This window comes from Salvelinus namaycush, chromosome 32 (genome assembly GCF_016432855.1).
Source record: "Salvelinus namaycush isolate Seneca chromosome 32, SaNama_1.0, whole genome shotgun sequence".
Lineage (NCBI taxonomy): Eukaryota > Metazoa > Chordata > Actinopteri > Salmoniformes > Salmonidae > Salvelinus > Salvelinus namaycush.
Genome location: NC_052338.1, coordinates 17,754,444 through 17,774,683, shown reverse-complemented (window position 1 = coordinate 17,774,683; position 20,240 = coordinate 17,754,444). Strand labels below are relative to the sequence as shown.

General features: G+C 42.9%; 1 protein-coding gene across 1 annotated transcript; it reads left to right on the top strand.

Annotated features, from left to right (window-relative positions):
- Window positions 1-4,846: 4,846 nt before the first annotated feature.
- LOC120027042 (uncharacterized protein KIAA0895-like) lies at window positions 4,847-14,665 on the top strand. The gene is made up of 7 exons (XM_038971887.1): window positions 4,847-4,871; window positions 6,336-7,105; window positions 8,961-9,104; window positions 11,383-11,515; window positions 11,941-12,246; window positions 12,742-12,839; window positions 13,560-14,665. The coding sequence occupies exons 1-7, from the start codon at window positions 4,847-4,849 to the stop codon at window positions 13,725-13,727; spliced, it is 1,644 nt and encodes a 547-aa protein (XP_038827815.1). The 3' UTR covers window positions 13,728-14,665.
- Window positions 14,666-20,240: the final 5,575 nt, after the last annotated feature.

Here is a 20,240-nt window from a genome sequence, read left to right as displayed (position 1 = left end):
TCTAACGTCTTCACCCCATTCTCTCCTGCCCTCAATCATGTCCACATCTACACTTGGTTTCAGAAACAGCCACGGAGGAACGTTCCCCAATGCAATTGGCGGCCCTATCTCTCTCTCCCCCAGTCCATATTCTACCACCTTTTGCCCGATTGTTCACCCGAATGCCCTCTGCTTACCCCCCCTTGCTCCCAGCATTCCCCAGTTGCCATGACCGCATGATGTCCTTCTGAACTCCCTTTCAACCTTGCCCAGTACGCTAATGCAAGTTTGTCCCGCCTTATCCTCAGTGGCACATCCCCACTATCCACCTGTAACACGTGTTGTCCTGAAAGCACACACACATAATCTCAAGGCCCTTGACCATATCATATCCAGGCGCTGCAGTACCGTTTTGGCTGCCAATCCATATACAAAGCACCCATAATCCAAAGATGACCTGATCAATACCTGGTACGAATACAACTGTGTTTCTCTATCCGACCCACAATCATATCCTGCCACTGCCCTGATGAGGTTCAGCACCTTCCTACACCTAATTTCAATATACTCAACATGTCTCTTCCAAGTAAGCCTCTCAACAAACCACATACCTAATCAATTAAACTCAGACACCTACCTACAGTATGTGCAGCCTAATATCTTAAACCTTCCTCCAAGAAAACACCATAACGCAGGACTTGGCCACAGACATCCTAAACCCCTATGTTAGAGACCAATCCTCCACAACTCCTATAGCTTCTTGCATCTTCCTCATCACATATTTCACATGCCCACCTCTGTTCTATACAACCCCATCATTGGCATAAAAGGCCACACCCACTCCCTGTCCCACATCCTTAAATATATCATCTAGCCATCAGGGTGAACAACACCGGACTAACAACACATCACTGAGGATTACCATTGTCCACTTCAAACCACATTGACAACTCTGACCCCACCCTCATCCGTAGGACTCAATTGAACAAGTCCATGATCCAGTTATACAGAAGTCAGCCAATGACTTATGAACTCAACTTGATCAACAAGCATTCCCTCCACATGGTATCGTAAGCTTTCTCAATGTCAAAATACACAACACTCATCACCTCTTTTATTGTCAGGGCCTTGTCTATCTCTGTACTAACTGTCACCAGGGCATCCATGGCAGACCTCCCCTTCCAGAAACCCACTCTGTGCTACGCTCATCAAACCCCTGACTTTCAAGTGATACATCATCCTACTCACTATCATCTTTTCCATAAATGTACACGTTGGATGTCAGCGCGATAGGCCTATAACTGCCCACCCTAGCGGGATCTTTACCTGATTTTACAAACGGCAACACCACCTCACTTTTCCACTCAGCAGGTATCACCCCAGTCCTCCACACCTTATTATACAACCCTAACACTGCTTCCAACATACTCTACAATGCATGCTTAAACATCAACTGTACTACTGATGCAAGAAGCTATGATACATCTTCCAGCGCCGACAGAGATGGCCGCCTCGCTTCGCGTTCTTAGGAAACTATGCAGTATTTTGTCACGGCTGTTGAAAGCAGAGGACCAAGGTGCAGCGTGGTAAGCGTACATTTTATTTATTAAATCAAAATGACGCCGAACAAAACAATACACATTACAAAAACAAACCGTGAAGCTCAAAGTCTATGTGCCCTAAACAAAGTCAACTTCCCACAAACACAGGTGGAAAAAAGAGCTAACTAAGTATGGTTCCCAATCAGAGACAACGATAGACAGCTGTCCCTGATTGAGAACCATACCCGGCCAAAACATAGAAATAGAAAATCATAGAAAGACAAAACATAGAATGCCCACCCCAACTCACGCCCTGACCAAGCCAAAATAGAGACATAAAAAGGATCTCTAAGGTCAGGGCGTGACATATATTTTTTTAATGTATTATTTCTTACACTGTTACCCCAGGAAATCTTAAGTCTCATTACATACAGCCGGGAGGAACTATTGGATATAAGAGCAACATCAACTTACCAACATTACGACCAGGAATACGACTTTCCCGAAGCAGATCCTCTGTTTGGTCCATCACCCAGGACAATGGATCGGATCCCAGCAGGCAACCCAAAACAACGGCGCCGCAGAAGTGGCAGATGGAGCGGTCTTCTGGTCAGGCTCCGTAGACGGGCGCATCGCCCACAGCTCCGACTATACTACTAGCCAACGTCCAGTCTCTTGACAACAAAGTAGACTAAATCCGAGCAAGGGTTGCCTTCCAGAGGGACATCAGAGATTGTAACATTCTCTGTTTCACGGAAACATGGCTCATTCGGGATATGTTATCAGAGTTGCTACAGCCACCTGGTTTCTTCACGCATCGCACCGACAGAAACAAACATCTCTCTGGTAAGAAGAAGGGCGGGGGTGTATGCCTTATGAATAACGAGTCGTGGTGTGATCATAACAACATACAGGAACCCAAGAGAATTCTCTTTGATTATAATCACAGCCGTGTACACCCCCCAAGCAGACACCTCAACGGCCCTGAAACAACTTCATTGGACTCTATGTAAACTGGAAACCACATATCCTGAGGATGCATTTATTGTAGCTGGGGATTTTAACAAGGCTAAACTGAAAACAAGGCTCCCTAAATTTGATCACCATATCGAATGCGCAACCCGGGCTGGCAAAATTCTGGATCATTGTTACTCTGACTTTCGCGACGCATACAAAGCCACCCCTCGCCTCGATAAATCTGACCACGACTCTATTTTGTTGCTCCCAGCCTATATACAGAAACTAAAACAGGAAACGCCCGTGCTCAGGTCTGTTCAATGCTGGTCCGACCAATCTGATTCCACGCTTCAAGATTGCTTCGATCACGTGGACTGGGATATGTTCCGGATAGTGTCGAACAACAACATTAATGTATACTCTGATTCGGTGAGCGAGTTTATTAGAAAGTCCATCGGTGATGTTGTACCAACAGCAACTATAAAACCTTCCCCAACCAGAAACCGTGGATTGATGGCAGCATTCGCGCAAAACTGAAAGTGCGAACCACTGCTTTTAATCAGGGCAAGGCGACCGGAAACATGACCGAATACAAACAGTGTAGCTATTCCCTCCGCAAGGCAATCAAACAAGCTAAGCATCAGTATAGAAACAAAATAGAGTCGCAATTCAACGGCTCAGACACGAGAGGAATGTGGCAGGGTCTACAGTCAATCACGGACTACAAAAAGGAAACCAGCACCTTCGCGTACCCCGATGTCTTGCTCCCAGACAAACTAAACAACTTCTTCACTCGCTTTGAGGACAATACAGTGCCACCGACACAGTCCGCTACCAAAACCTGCGGACTCTCCTTCACCGCAGCCAACGTGAGCAAAACATTTAAACGTGTTAACCCTCGCAAGGCTGCAGGCCCAGACGGCATCCCTAGCCGCGTCCTCAGAGCATGCGCAGACCAGCTGGCTGGTGTGTTTACGGACATATTCAATCAATCCCTATCCCAGTCTGCTGTTCCCGCATGCTTCAAGAGGGCCACCATTGTTCCTGTTCCCAAGAAAGCTAAGGTAACTGAGCTAAACGACTATCGCCCCGTAGCACTCACTTCCGTCATCATGAAGTGCTTTGAGAGACTAGTCAAGGATCATATCACCTCCACCATACCTGACACCCTAGACCCACTCCAATTTGCTTACCGCCCCAATAGGTCCACAGACGACGCAATCGCAATCACATTGCACACTGCCCTAACCCAACTGGACAAGAGGAATACCTATGTAAGAATGCTGTTCATCGACTACAGCTCAGCATTTAACACCATAGTACCCTCCAAACTCGTCATTAAGCTCGAGACCCTGGGTCTCAACCCCGCCCTGTGCAACTGGGTCCTGGACTTTCTGACGGGCCGCCCCCAGGTGGTGAGGGTAGGAAACAACATCCCCACCCCGCTGATCCTCAACACTAAAGTGTATCTTTAATTCACAGTAGAATATTCATACTCGTAAATTCACTTTATGCTTTAAATCTTATTGAATGTATTCAAATGTCAAATTACAAGTTTGCGACCATTCTTAAATCTTTCACACATCATGATACAAACTTGCGAATCATACTTGCAACCATGAATCATAAATAATGTGTGATCACAAAATTCAAAATACAAACCCAGGTAGTTCTGTGCTTCTGTCATCATTATAATCCCATCATTCAAGGCCCTACCTTCAGTGAGACATAAGGAGGATGGGAATTTGACCTGCCGGGTTAAATGAAGCATGGGCTTTTCTTTATGCCGTTGAGTCTGAGTCACAAATTTAAAACATGCAGAAATACATGGAATCAGATGAGCAGATATTGAATGAAGCTACATTTATGAAACAATTTGGTGGAATTTGTATGAGGTTTGGTTAAAAAAGTGAAAAACATAATACAAATATGTATAAACTGTAATGACACTTTGGAATAATATTAGTTGCAAAAAATCGAATCTCTTGTCTTTTTACTGAAAACGTCATCTCACAGAAGCACAATCGTTTCTGTGTGACGTTGCCTGGGCACCATGGAAACCGCTCTTAGCTTGAGTCATTTCGTTCTTCAGTCTCTATAACAGTTTGAGAGCTACAGGAGCTACATGAGTACGGAATGACTGATGACATTCTCAGTTAGCTGGCTATCTGTTATCGTTAGTTGACCATCTAGCTTGCTAGCTAGCTAATCTTGTTTAGTTTGATCTAGCTAGCTTGTTAGGTTAGTGACAGTTGGTAAACTGGTTAGCTAGCTACATTAGCTAAGGTTACGTATTAGCTAGCTACTATTTTTTTTGCTTGGAAGACGTTGTTGTCAAGAGGTGGTCCACAGAACAAAGACTCGAATCAATGCTCGAATCAATAAAAGTCACTGGTATGTATGCACTTCATCTGTGTATGACTTGAATTTGCTTGAATTAGCTAACATTAGCTTTCCAATTTGTCCAGAAAGCCAGCAACAACATAAACACACTGCACTTCAAACAGATCAAATGCTTATAATAAGTTGTGCTGCATATATGCTGCATTTCCACTCACTCTGAAACTGCCTGTTGTTTTGACACTCGTTCATTTTATGTTTTTAATAATAATAATGTATTACATTTTTAAAGCGCTTCTAGAGCAAAAAACAACAAGCACTAGTATCAGGACAGGTCAACAAATAGAGGCCAAGCTGAAAGCTGCATCCTATGAAGATGGAGAGAGTCAGTTTATGGCTTGAGCAGAGTGAGCTGGTCAGAGAATGGTAGATGATGGTGCTGGAGTCTGCTGATGATCTTGTAGAGACATTATGGACATGTTAGACATTATAAAGCAGTCATAACGTACATGCTTAACTTTTCAAGCACCTTTCAAGACACCAAAAGGCACTTTTACATACACAAGATAAAAAATCTATAAAAGAACACATTTAAAAGAGTAAGCATATAAAAAGTACACCAACATTGTTATAACAAGTCTAACAATGCATTATTACTGTCAGTAGCTGTTGCAGTACTTGTTAGTACATTGACATGGTCAAGGGATATTTATCCATTGTTAATGTATTTGTTCCATGACCAGCTACTGACTCATCTTTTGGAATGATTCAGCTTGGGTACTGTTATCTGAAATGGTTTGTTTTGAAATCTGTTGTTGCCATGTGATCTGCTGAAGTCCTGAATTGGTTGAGTTGTTAGTGCAGTGGTTGCATAGCTTCCACGTCAGTGCTCCTGTCTGAACAAAGTAGTTATACACAGTGTGATGACGCTCCTGGTCAACCAGCCCATCTCACTGGATCACAGGACACAAGGCTATACACTAGGGCTGCTACCCTGTCAGACTCTGGAGACACGATGGGAACCATTTGGCGACACGCCTACATAACTGACTGTGCTTTGTGCATAATAGTCCCACTAAGGACTGCTGGTACAATTGCTATAAAGCTGTAACTAGAGAGGTTTTCAGAAATGTCCATTTGGATATGTCCATTTGAGGTCTATGCACTATGAAATGGAGGAGGATATGAAATGGAGGAGGATAGAAGCAGCCTTTATTGCCTTGTGGTGAGTGAGTCAGTGTTGCTCTGCAAACCCAAACTAATGATATCACCCTCTGAGCTATTGAATAATCCTCTATTGGGTTCTGTAAACAACACATGCACACATGACATAATTCACAGAAGTCTAGCTTTAGAGCTGAACTGGCTGCAGACTGAAGAAGCTCCTCTGTATCGTTCTGTAAGAGGATTAGTCTATGTACTGTTCAGTGAGTTAGTGAGAGAATCTAAAATAAGTAAGCTGCTGCGTCAGTATTACTGACTCAACCCTCGGTCAGTCATCATCACTTGTTGTTTCAGAAAGGCTCCATTGGCCAGAGATGGAGCAGTCTAAGAAGTACCTCCTGAGCTCGACAGTGCCGGTAAAGATGGAGATCTCTAAGAAGTACTCAAGCCCCACTGTGCCGGACAAGCAGCCTCTGAGCCCCACTCAGGTGTGTCTGGAGAAGCTGTCCTCCAGCATCCTCAAGGACCTCTTCACCACAGGAACCAGCAGCTACAATGTGCTCCTGCAGGGCGAGGAGGAGGAGAGACAGAGCCCAAAGCACTCCCCGTACCGCAGGCCCAAGAAGACTGTGAGATGTGCCTCTACATCCAGCAGGTCACATGATAACCACCGCCATCCGTCTGTAACTCCTCTGTTACTGTTGGGCCAGCAGGGCAGCGGAGACACCAGGAACACCAGGCACTCCTCCCACCACCATGTCTTCTCCTCCGCCTCAGGGGGCTTCGCCAGCGGACAAAAGGCAGCCCACAGCATCACGGTCCTGGGTAGCACCATGGGCCTGTCCCCCCGCCCTGTTGCCGGGCCACGGAAGACCTGCTTTTCCAGCTCACCCCGTACCAAGCTGCCCTCGCTGCCCAGAGGAGGGGCAATGCGGGAAGGGGAGAACGCCGGAATCAAGAAGCTTTGCATCCTCACTGCCATCAAGCCATCCAATGTGGAGAAGGAGAAGGTGAAGTTCTTCAAGTCTGACTTTAGCTACAATCCTCAGTTTGAGTACAGCAACCCCGTGTCTCCGCTGGTGCTGGCTCGCCACAACAATGCCTCCGACCGCTTCCTGACACAGGTGAGACACATGTCAATTAAGTAATAGTGTTTTTTTGGGCCATTTTAAACCATAAATCTCCCTACACATCAGCTATAACAGTGGAGAGGTGAGGAGCGAATTATCATGCCAATTACTGTTACAGGTAAGTCTAAGGACAGGAGACAAGTTTTATACAACTAAGGCAAGAGGTAGACTAGGCACAACAAACAGTAAGCACTTCCAGAGGTCGGTACAGATGACCTACCCTGTCCTAAACCATGTCCCAAGTGCCCAATGCTACTGCTGAGCCGGCTGATTTTAAATAGTGAGGCACATTGTGCCGGGGTCAAGCCCAGAGCCTGTGGCCTAACAATTTCTCTCTGCCAATCCTCTTATTCTCCCAGGACTGAGCTGAAGTAAATCTGCCCACTCAGTGAAAGCCACGTAGCCAGTCAGCAGACAAACCCTGACAGACAAGCTTGGATAGATTAGTTGGGGGGAAAAGTGCTTTAAAACTCAAGCTTAGCACACCAGTCAGGGGGTGGAAAGAGACACCAGTGCTCTCTCTGTCTGAGCTGTAGTCTGGAGATCTATCCACATTAGTATTTATCAAATGGCTATCCACATTAGCCCTTATTCTGGCCAGATAGCCAACAAGCTACTCTAACAACAGATCAATACCTGAGTGAGTATGTTAAAAGTCATGTTGTGATTACCCCAACAAGAGAGACAAGAGAAATCAGACACCGTAAAGGTTATTGGATACATGAATATTACTGAACATCTTTGTACCTCACACAATAGTTAGTGGAGCTACAAGAATGAATTGAGGGAGAAATCAATTTCCAATAAAATATTCTTTCAAGCACTACTGTAAATCACAGTGATTGTACTAGGTAGCCTGCTGTCTAACATATAGTTCAGTAGAATGAATAGAATGTAGTCTGGTCTAGTGTTTTGAGTGCGGTTGGAACCTAATAGCAACCCCTAAGGTGTTCTGTTGCGTGATTGTTATCTGGGTAACACTAGTATACCGATAGGAACCTATGGCAGCCTCTTTTGTTGAGTGAAGACTACAGAAAATGTAGGTAATGTGATCCTGTGGTGGACATTGCCGTTTGTGCTATGTTTACTTTCTTCCACTCCTGGTATTAGTATCGTTTTACACATTCCCATTGTGTATAACTGTGTGGCCATTCACTACACTGATGTAGAATATAACCCCTTTTTTTGTTTTGATCCTCAATGCTGACAATCAACTGTTATTAAACTTCAGACGATGAAACACAAATTAGCCTATCTGCCCAACTTCATGTTGTTTAGGCTACCTCGTGCAGTAATCTTAACCCTGATAAGCTTCAGGAACTCATTTACACTGTGTGACTTCAACAGCTAATTGTACTATTGCGTAACAACTCCAGTTACTGTACATTTAACAGAACTGACTCGATTTCCGGTCTCTACTTGATCTCTATGGTGTGTGCGCTGGGGCGAGAGAGAGGATGATCTCTGTAATGATCTGTAGGGAGTAGGGACTGTCTCTATTAGGCCTAGTCCACAGCCCTGACCACACCACAGAGAGAAGAAAGAAAGCACTGTCCTGCCCTGGCCTTGCCACCTGACAAAACAACTCCAAGTGCTATTCCTAAAAGGGAGCTATTTATGTATATAGCCTAATCATAGATAGCTCTTTGCTATGCAGTATATCCCTCCAAACAAATCAACTGAAGGATGAGTCAAGTTCTTGTTATTTCCCTCAATATCATCTGAACACAAGTTGTACTCCTGAACTGAATCAAGCCTTTGTAGCTGTATCCTCACTGAGATAACACCTAAGTCCATCATTAGATTTTAGCATAATGTTTTCTGTCATTGTGTTTCTCTCCCCCTACAGGCGGTGCGTATCATGGAGTTGGCCCTCCAGAAGTATGGGAATTATGAGAAGTTTGAGCAAGCCACAGGAGGCAACCTGCTCACCAAGTGCCGTATCTGGTACCTGGTCAAGAAGTACATGGAAAAGGAGGGTTGTATTGGGGAGGTGAGAGGACATGGGCCAGCTGGAGTAATCTGATTCTAGAACTGTGGTCAAGGGCAACTTTTACCTGGAAAATGGTAGAAGGAACCCCTTACCACAGATCCAGGGTCAACTACAGCACCTTCAGAAAGGATTCACACCACTTGACTTTTTCCACATTTTGTTGTGTTACAGCCTGAATTTAAAATAGATTAAATATATATTTTTTGTCACTGGCCTACACACAATACTACATAATGTCAAAGTGGAATTATGTTTTTAGAAGTCTTGAGTCAATAAGTATTCAACCCCTCTGTTGTGGCAAGACTAAATAAGTTCAGGAGTAAAAATGTGCATAAAAGTCACGTAATAAGTTGCATGGACTCTGTGTGCAATAATAGTGTTTAACATAATATCTCTGTACCCCACACATACAATTATCGGTCCCTCAGTCGAGCAGTGAATTTCAAACACAGATTCAACCACAAAGACTAGGGAGGTTTTCCAATGCCTCACAAAGAAAGGCACCTATTGGTAGATGGGTAAAAAAAATAAAAGCAGACATTGAATATCCCTTTGAGCATGGAGAATCAATGGATTCAATGGAGATCAATACACCCAGTCACTACAAAGATACAGGCGTCCTTCCTAACTCAGTTGCCGGAGAGGAAGGAAACCGCCCATGAATTTCACCATGAGGCCAATTTTTTTTAAATATTTTTTTTAATTTAATTTAACCTTTATTGAACTAGGCAAGTCAGTTAAGAACAAATTCTTATTTACAATGATGACCTACCAAAAGGCAAAAGGCCTTCTGCGGGGATGGGGGATTCAAAATAAATAAAATAAAAAATATAGGACAAAACACACATCACGACAAGAGAGACAACACTACATAAAGAGAGACCTAAGACAACAACATAGCATGGCAGCAACACATGACAACACAGCATGGTAGCAACACAACATGACAACAAAATGATAGAAACACAACATGGCAGCAGCACAACATGGTAGCATCACAAAAGAGGGTACAAACATTGTTGGGCACAGACAACAGCACAAAGGGAAAGAAGGTAGAGACAACATGATTGAGTCTTTGAATGAAGAGATTGAGATAAAGCTGTCCAGTTTGAGTGTTTGTTGCAGCTTGTTCCAGTTGCTAGCTGCAGCGAACTGAAAAGACAAGCGATCCAGAGATATGTGTGCTTTGGGCTCCTTTTTAACTGAATGTGACTGGCAGAACGTGTGTTGTATGTGGAGGATGAGGGCTGCAGTAGATATCTCAGAAATGGGGGAGTGAGGCCTAAGAGGGTTTTATAAATAAGCATCAACCAGTGGGTCTTGCGACAGGTTTACAGAGATGACCAGTTTACAGAGGAGTATAGAGTGCAGTGATGTGTCCAAAAAGGAGCATTGGTGGCAAATCTGATGGCCGAATGGTAAAGAACATATATTTTGGTGACTTGGTGACCAATGGTGACTTTAAAAGAGTTGAATTGCTGTGATAGGAGAAAACTGAGGATGAATCAACAACATTGTAGTTACTCTACAATACTAACCTAATTGACAGAGGGGAAAGAAGGAAGCCTGTACAGAATAGTGTTGACTCAGGGGTGTGAATACTTATGTAAATGAGATATTTCTGTATTTCATTTAAATACATTTGCAAAAACTAAAAACATGTTTTCACTTTGTCGTTATTGGGTAAAATATATTTAATCTATTTTTAATTCAGGCTGTAACACAACAAAATGTGGTATAAGTCAAGGGGTATGAATGCTTTCTGAAGGCACTGTATGTTCATCCATCTAATGGTTATGTCAGAGAGCAGTTCCCAGGTGTACCATGGCTATAAAAGAACAGCCACACAGATACAGTAGAAGGCTGACATCCCCGACGTGACAGGCAACTTGTACAAGGTTTCCATTTCCATGAGCACATCCGCTTTACAGCCCTGTTGTTTTTGTTGAATAAATGAATAATAACTTCTGACACATTCTGAGCCATGAATGTCATAGAGACCATGGGAAACAGACATAATAAAATACCATTCTGCCTGCCTGGTTCATCTTGTTCCTCCTAAATCTCCCAAAAGAACAAACCCCCTAAGATCAATATAATTAACATTCTGCACACCCCAATCATAACAATTCCCACATAGTAACCCCATATTCTGCTATGGTACCGTAGCGCTTATTAAGGTAGACGTTTCTTAACCACATATCTCTATGTGGTGTCTTTGCCAGATAGTGCTCCATATAAAGTGAGTCTCAACATCTATCCCTCTCTCTGTTGTCAGATAGTGGTCAACGTGACAGATGACCTCCTCTCCAGAGCGTCCATGACGGTGGTGAACAGCCGGCCCACTCTGACCATCAACATTGCCACAGCCCGGGAACACTGGTTGGAGGGCATGCTACGACACGAGATCGGTTGGTACTATAACTCCATTATACCTCTAGGGGTGCTTAGTTTTGTCAAGAGGTGCACAAATCCCAGTGTTTGTTCCAGTATTGCAGCCACACAGTAATGTATTTCAAGGGTAACATAATGCACACAGTTGTCCTGGATCAGGGAGAATGGGTCAGAAGTGCTAGGTGCAAAATATGTATTGGTTGATAAGAGGCACTTCCACAACCACAGCACATTTAAATGAACACAATCATTACTCATGGTCCTGGACCACTCAATACTGAACTTGCTGTTCGCTCGCAGTAATTCACCGGCCCACTAGTCTGCTCTGCTGTACTCAGCAGCACTGTTATTTTTTCTAGGATGAGGTCAGCTTGGGACTCTTCACCCTGTTGGTGAAATATAGCCACTGCGATCATTTCCTGTGTCTGTGCCCTCTGCCCAGGCACACACTACTTCCGGGGCATCAACAACACCCAGCAGCCGTGGAACAGCGGAGTCGGCAGGAAGAAGCACAACCTCCGACCTTTGAACCCCACGGAGGAGGGGCTGGCCAGCATCCATTCTGTCCTGTTCCGTAAGGACCCTACCCTGTGGAGGGCTGCCTTGCTCTACTACACTGTGTACCAGGCCAGCCGCATGTCCTTCTCTCAGCTGTTCCACAGCCTGGGATGCTTCGTCCAGGACCCCAACACACGCTGGGACTATTGTGTACGAGCCAAGAGGGGACAGACCAACACCGCACAGCCAGGTAACTAACACAGACACAACCGTTTGTTCACACGCTCATCCAGATGTAGTATCTTCATTTGAGCCGGTTTGCTACAGCAGGAAAATAATCCTACAGCAACAGGAAATGTGAATTATTATGTGGATTATAATTAATGGACATTTTTGTAGGAGTCGATACATCTTTCGTAAGGAAAAATCAAGTCTGAAATTTGAAGGTGTAAATTGCAAACTTCAGAAGCCTTTTTAAACCTCCGATACACTACACGTTCTAAATGTTCTGCATTGCAGGAAAGTTCTCCTGCAACAGGGTGATCAAATTAAGCTCCTACATATGTACATCGGCACTCCTGCATGCAGCTACACGCCTATCTCTTACTTGAGCTTTTCCTCCTACTGGAGTCAGCATTTTCTACCAGGCCTTGGCTGCTTTTAACTTCTGATGTAATGAATGTGGACTTGGCTGTTTCAGTACGTACTGATGTCATCTCCATGGGCTTGTTGTTGTATATTTCAGGTTGTTTCAGTAAGGACCAGGTTTACCTGGATGGCATCCTGAAGATTCTGAGACACAGAGAGAAGATTGACTTCCAGCTGCTAATGTCCCTGGGGAAGGTGGGTAACAGGGGGTCTGTTTAATATATCAGACTAGGACCCATAGACATAGCAAGAGTAGGTTTATCAGGAGGCTGCCTAACCTGCATCCTATGCCTTTTTGTGCGTAATGATTATTTTTCAAAGGGTGTGCATTACACTGCAGACAGGAGACACAAAGGCGATGTGTTTGACTGCACAGCTTTCGTATTGCTCTCCTCTCTCCTTCACCATAACTACAATGCCTATTTGCACATGAATTTAAATGAGATGCCAGGCTGAAAAAGCTTACGTAAATACAGCAGTATGAGGAGAAAGCAGAGCAGACCATATTATTACTTCAGGCATAGAGAGGGAACACATGACTCAATGTGTTTCACACAGATGGGCTTCCAGTGTTACTGCTGTCTGTTCTAGGCATATCTGTATAGCACAGGTGGCCAACTCTCCTCCTAGAGAGCTACTTGGTATGCAGGCTTTTGTTCCTGCCCTGCTCTAGCACATCTGATTCTAATGAGCTGCTCATCAGAGCATGGATTCGCAGTTCCTGGTGTGTTAGAGTAGGGCTGGAACAAAAGCCTGCCTGGAGGAGGGTTGGCCAGTGGCACTCCCTGCTGAATAGAAACCTGCTTGTATTACATTATTCCATCTTGATTGTTTCTGTCTATCTGATGTTTTTGTTTGCTTGTTCTAAAACAAATTAGCATGATCTCGATTGTTTCTGTCTGTCTGCTTGCCCAGGTGTCGTACGAGGACGTGGATCGGCTGAAAGGCCTGGCGCAGATGGAGCCCGTGAGGATACCTCACTTCCTGCAGGACACAGCGTGCTACGCTGAACAGCTGGAGAAGATTATGGAGGTCAACCAGCTGACTGACGAGGAGCTCGGGGTGCTCATCCGAGAGGACTAGTGGGCCTGCACACTCAGTTACTCCAGCACATAGCTTTTATAGGTTAACAGCAACCGGACCAAGATCCATTTGGGATTGAAACGTTTTGTAAATAACAAAGGCATAGAGGTTGTTATAAGGTTGTTATAAAGGTATGTGTTGGAGTACGTGAGTGTGCGGGTTCTTCTGTCCCAGTACCCCATGAAAAGTGACCATATGCTCCTCATCTGAGCATACCCAGAAAGAAGTGACCCCTGACCCTCCAGCATGCCACACTTCCACCGAGCTACTGAGCTACCGAAACCTCATTAAAGTCAGTGACATCATTCACAGTGACAACCCTGCATCTCTCACTACCATCCCCAACAGGCAAAATGGCATATGATGTCATGATGATGTAGTTTCCTGGTTGAAAACGGGTAGCTGTGTGACGTGACATGACTTGTGCAGCGTACTGTATTGTATGTAGGGTTTCCCTCTCCATCTCTCCATCTCTCTCTTGCACCCCAAAGCTAAGTGCACTTCTATTTTCAATCTTCTGTTCCAAAAACTAATGGGTTCCTATGCTTTTACTGTGCCCTTGGTTGGTTGCTGTTCTGATAGTTGATGTTCAGGGAATTACCCATGAACCAGAGAGAGTGTGTGGTTGTCAGGATCGGGCTGCAGTATGAGACATACAGGAGAGAGATGGCTATGGTATCATAAAAGCACAACACTGATTCATGATGTGCCAGGTCACAGTGGAGGAAGGCATGTGGAAGACGCAACCTAACGAAGCACAAGACAGCAGCATAGTGCTGAGATAGTAGGATTGTGATAGCATAGAAGTGCATTGTGGATCATATGTATTTGTGCCCCGTTGATGTATCCGGCAAGAGGTTACCTTGGTGCAGCAGCATCAATCTCTACAAACACCCACCGTCTTAAGATTTGCACTTTTCTCTCCAGAATTTATAACCTTTCACCTATGAACTTTGAACTGCTTTGTTTCTGGCAGTTTCCTTAGAGATAACCTTACACTGATGAACTCTCCTTGCTGCATTTTAAAACCAACCAATAGGCCTATTGTTTTTAAAGGCACAGTACAACAGTAATATTGTACTGTAATGTTTTTCTCCGTTTGTCAAACATGATTGACAGGTTGTTGATGTTCTTGCTTTTGGTACATGTTATGAGAACTGAACACTGTGATATTTGATAAATATTGTTCTATTGACACTTCCACCAAGCCTGGTCCTAGATCAGTTTGTGCTGTCTTGCCAATAGTTATTTCCAATGACCATAGGAGTTGGCAGGACAGCACAAACTGATCTGATCTGCAGGTAGCATGTTTGCTGCCGATACTTCACCACAAATGGCCCTGGGCAGATCCAACTGTATGATGAGCACTATGTATTGTACTGTATTTTAATACCTCCTGATGTTCACTGAAGCCCCTAATAAAGTGGATCCATCACCTTGGAGATTGACTTTGTGTTTCTGTCTGTTCTCAATCTGAAGAAAGCGGTGTTGCAGTCATCTTGTCGCTTCATTAATCTCTGGTTTCGCTGTGAAACTTGACTCCATTGTGGCTCTGTGTTTATTGGCACCTACATGCTGGACAATAGGCCTCTGTCTACACGGATCACCAACAAGAACATGGCCTCTTATCCTGGGCGTCCACTCTGCTCCATAGAACCTGGGTCGTATTCACTAGGCATGAAATGGAAGAAAACAGGCTGAAACAAGGAGGTACTATCTGAACTTGTCCAATAAGAAATGCTTGTTTTAATTTTCTGTTGCAGAACGTTCTTAAACGTTTTTCTACGGTTGTGCCCTGATTTGTTAAACGAATAGGTGCTTGTCCTACTTGAGACAACTTCATAGTGTGGGCTGGTCAGGAGGTGTTTTCTATGGTTAGATATGGGTGTTTATCAGTGGAGGCTGCTGAGGGGAGGATGGCTCATAATAATAGCTGGAATGGAGTCAATGGAATGGTATCCACCACATGCATGTGTTTGATACCATTCCATTGACTCCATTTCAGCCATTATTTTGAGCCATCCTCCCCTCAGCAGCCTTCACCGGTGTTTATAGTCTATCGGTCAAGCTTGACCTGGCTGTTATTGTGTTATACTACTAACAATGGAATCAGGTTCATTTTAACATGGAAACCAGATGATAAATGTATGAGATTCTATTTTTTACGCAAGACAATGTCAAAAGCCAAGTTTCTAAACATTCTGAGACAGTTTTTATTTTGTTAGGGCATGTTTCACATGGCTTGGAAGCCAACCATAAATATTTCACAGAGCCATTTTGTTTTAGAAGCTTGTCTGGTAGAAGTGGGTTAAATGTTTGTAGGACAGGTGTGACAGCTGATGTGTGGGTGGGCTCAATGAGAGGAGGCCTCTGCAGTCCACATCTTTCACCGCTAGAGGGCAGTCCCATCCACTACTTTCTCCATAGCTCTATTCGGCAGTGATATGATTAGACTATGATATGTGAAATCACTTAAAAACGGAAGAAAGCGGCAACTCAACTCCCAACATCATATACCAATGATGAAAGTAGAATTATGAACATTACAAAAGGTGCATTTTACTTTAAACACATTCCATCCTAATGTGACAGAGCCAGTATTGACCGATAGTAACCATACTCTTAGTGAGGATATGCTTGTATACATGACATCACAGACCGAAGGTTCCTTCTAAACTTCCTCATCCTGTAATACATGATGCTGACAGTGATGTAACCATAGCAACAGAGGATGTAACATCCCCCAAGCACAGTTCACTCCGACATGTGCCACTGAAAGAAGAACTTGGCTGAACTGAAACGGATAAGCTGTCTCAAGAGCAGAGCTCGACACTTTCCAGGCACACTTACCTTCAGGATGTCACAGCTTCCAAAATAGGAACCTCAGAGATGAATAGTCCTTATTTTCACATGAATCATCTGGTTGGAAAGCCAGGTCTACTTTTTTAGGATACTGATAAAGAACAATCTTAAATGTCTGCCCACATGACAAAATACTACAGTTTACTATAGAATACTACAATACTCACTATAGAATTATAACGGAAACTGTAGTATACTGTAGAATACTATACTACAAACTGTAGGATCCACTGATCATGTGTATTGTAGTACTTACTATAGAATGTTGTAGTATACTGTAGAATACTATAGTAAATACTACAGTGCTATCTGCAAAAAAACTGTAGTCAATACTACAATAAGGTCTGCAAAAACACTGCACTTTTATAACTATAGTACCACACTACAGTGTTTAATTTGCATATACACTGCCAGTTCCCCTCCCCCATATCGCAGTTTGAGCCACCAACAAGTGAGATACCTACATGCTATGTATAGACCATATATTGTGTTCCCTGAATGAACCTAAATATGCTGCACTGTACGCAAATTCTTTTTAAACTATAGTAGGCCTATTTATAGTGGTAGCCAACACACTTCAATGCAAAAGATCAACTGTCTGTTCACCTGTTCTACTATACTACTACTATATGTTATAAACCTCGCTCCCTTTCGGATGCATAGAGCAAAAACTTGAAATTATAATAGCCTATCTAATAGGCCCAATTAAATGAGATGTGCTCATGGTAATTTGTTGTATGGCTACTTCAGAAATATGAACTCATCATAGCCAGAAACGGTGCAATGGTTATGATATACACTGAATTTACAAAACATTAAGAACACCTTCCTAATATCGAGTTGCACTCCCCCTTTTGCCCTCAGAACAGCCTCAATTCGTGGACGCATGGTGTCGAAAATGTTCCACGGGGATGCTGGCCCATGTTGACTCCAATCCTTCCCACAGTTGTGTCAAGTTGGCTGGATGTCCTTTGGGTGGTGACCCATTTTTGATACATACGGGAAACTGTTGAGCTTGAAAAACCCAGCAGCATTGCAGTTCTGGCTAACCTAGTCTCAGAGCATTTCGTATTATTCTGTATGTAAATCTGTACGTAGACCCTCCATTTAATATATGTTACGTTTCATATGGTTTGTATTAATTTGTGGATGTCCATCATCCATTTCATATGATTTGTTACGAATTACAATTTGTATGGTATTTTACGAATTTGCAACTAGTTAGCATGTTAGCTAACTCTTCCCCCAACCATAACCTTAACCCTTTAACCTAGCCATCTAGCTAATGTTAACGACAACATATTGGAATTCGTAACATATCACACATTTTTCAAGTACATAACATATTTAGCAAAATAGCTCAAAAGTAGTAAGTAGTTGAAAAGTTGCTAATTAGCTAAAATACTAAAGTTGTCCATGACGAGATTTGAACACACAACCTTTTGGGTTGCTAGATCTTCAAGTTATATGCCCACCCACCTTTCATTTTTGCCTTAAGTAGCCTTTTGTCTTGAGAATTTAAAATGGATTCCATTGAGATTGTATCACTGGCTGACACACAACACCCCATAATGTCAAAGTGGAAGTATGTTTTTAGATTTTTTTTTACAAATGAATGAAAAATGAAAAGCTGAAACGTCTTGAGTCAATAAGAATTCAACTCCTTTGTTATGGCAAGCCTACATCAATTCAGGAGTAAAAATGTGCTTAACATGATTTTTTAATGACTTTCTGTACCCCACACATACAATTATCTGTAAGTGGCTGCATCATGATATGGGTATGCTTGTCATTGACAAGAACTAGGGAGTTTTTTTTCACAGGGTGCAACTTCACTTTTAGAAGTGGGAGGGGGGGCATTTAAAAACAATCCAGTTGGATAAACACTCCAAACAGCCTCCCGACCGCTCGGAGGCGTCCGCATGGTCCAAAAGCACACCGTTGCTTTGTTTTGTATCACATTCTAATGATAAAACTGGGAGGGACAAAAATGCAATTTCAGAATGTCCCCCCGTCCCCAGTGAAAGTTATGCCCCGTTTTTTTGGTTGATAAATAGCTGAGCTAAACACAGGCAAAATCCTGGAGTTAAACCTGGTTCAGTCTGCTTTCCAACAGACACTGGGAGACAGATTCACCTTTCAGCAGGACAATAACCGCAAACACAAAGACAAATATAAACTGGAGTTGCTTACCAAGACGACATTGGATGTTCCTGAGTGGTCTAGTTACAGTTTTGGCTTAAATCAGCTTGAAACTCTATGGCAACACTTTAAAATGGCTGTCTAGCAATGATAAACAACAAACATGACAGAACTTGAAGATTTTTTTCAATAATGTGCAAATATTGTACAATCCAGGTGAGCAAAGCTCATAGAGTCTTACCCAGAAAGACTCACAGCTGTAATCGCTGCCAAAGGTGATTCTAACATGTATTTAGTCAGGGGATTGAACACTGTAGTTCAGAGATCAGTGTGTGTGTGTGTGTGTGTGTGCGCGCCCATACTGTATCCTATCTTCAACTGGACAGACAGTGTTGGAAGGAGCTAGTAATTGGTTGCCGGACTCCATGTCAAGTTGCCTCACTTCAGTTTACTCACTTACTTATGGTACTGCCTACTCCTGATGATTCGTTTTTCAAATCATATGAGCAAAAAATATTTCACTTTATCTGGTATGCTAAACCAGACAAAATAAAGTGTTCCTATCTATATAATGAATAGGGTGGGTTGAGATGGTTAAATATAAAAGCACTTAACCTCTCTCTAAAAGCTTCACTTATACAAAAGTTTTACTTGAACCCAAAATGGTTCTCAAGTAGATTACTAAGAAAAGCTCATCCATTTTTTAAAAATTGCCTTTTTGTCTTTGTGCAGATTGCTGTGTCTCATTTTCAATTAATTGAAAATGACACTTTTTTCAAACAAGCATTGCAGAGCTGGCTACAATTTCAATTTCATCGCCCTGAAAAGATAGAACAAATATTATGGCTGAACTCAAATGTGCTGGTTGATAAAATACCTGTATTTATGGGAAAGATGTTTGAAAAGGGTATTTTGTTCTTAAATTATATTGTAAATTGGAATAGTGGAGTTATGTCTTTCATGGAGTTATCAGAATTGTACGGGAAGGTCTGCTCATTCCAAGAGTACAAACAATTGATTACAGCATTATCCCAAAAATAGAGGAGGCAGGTGGCAGCGGGAGGAGATAGGGAACTGGTCTTTCTGCCAAATATAAAGGATCAAAACTGGCAGAGGAATAAAAATAACATAAATAGGAAAGTATACCAGTTTCATTTGAGGACCAGTATGCTGACAACTGTACCACACAGATTGCAAAATAGTTGGGATCCGATTCCATGGTACAGGGTGTGTGAGTTGATATATAAAATGACGCAAGATTCAAGACTTCATGCTTTTCAGCTAAAATTATTATATAGAATTCTTGCCACCAACAAAATGTTGAATATTTAGAGCGCAAAATCATCGAAGCTCTGCAGATTTTGTTGTGAGGATACAGAATCAATAGACCATTTATTTTGGTATTGCCCTCAGGTAGCCTGTTTCTGGTCTCAGGTTCAGGAATGGCTGAAAATGCAAAACATTGATCTAAAATTGATCCTAGAAATAGTACTGTTAGGAGATCTGGAG

What these genes read in the sequence shown, in the direction of transcription:
- LOC120027042 (XM_038971887.1), top strand. Translation starts at nt 4,847, where the DNA reads ATGCTCGAATCAATAAAAGTCACTG. An exon ending in AGGAGGGTTGTATTGGGGAG is followed by an intron (nt 9,105 to 11,382) that starts GTGAGAGGACAT and finishes CTCTGTTGTCAG; the next exon opens with ATAGTGGTCAACGTGACAGA. An exon ending in CATGCTACGACACGAGATCG is followed by an intron (nt 11,516 to 11,940) that starts GTTGGTACTATA and finishes CCCTCTGCCCAG; the next exon opens with GCACACACTACTTCCGGGGC.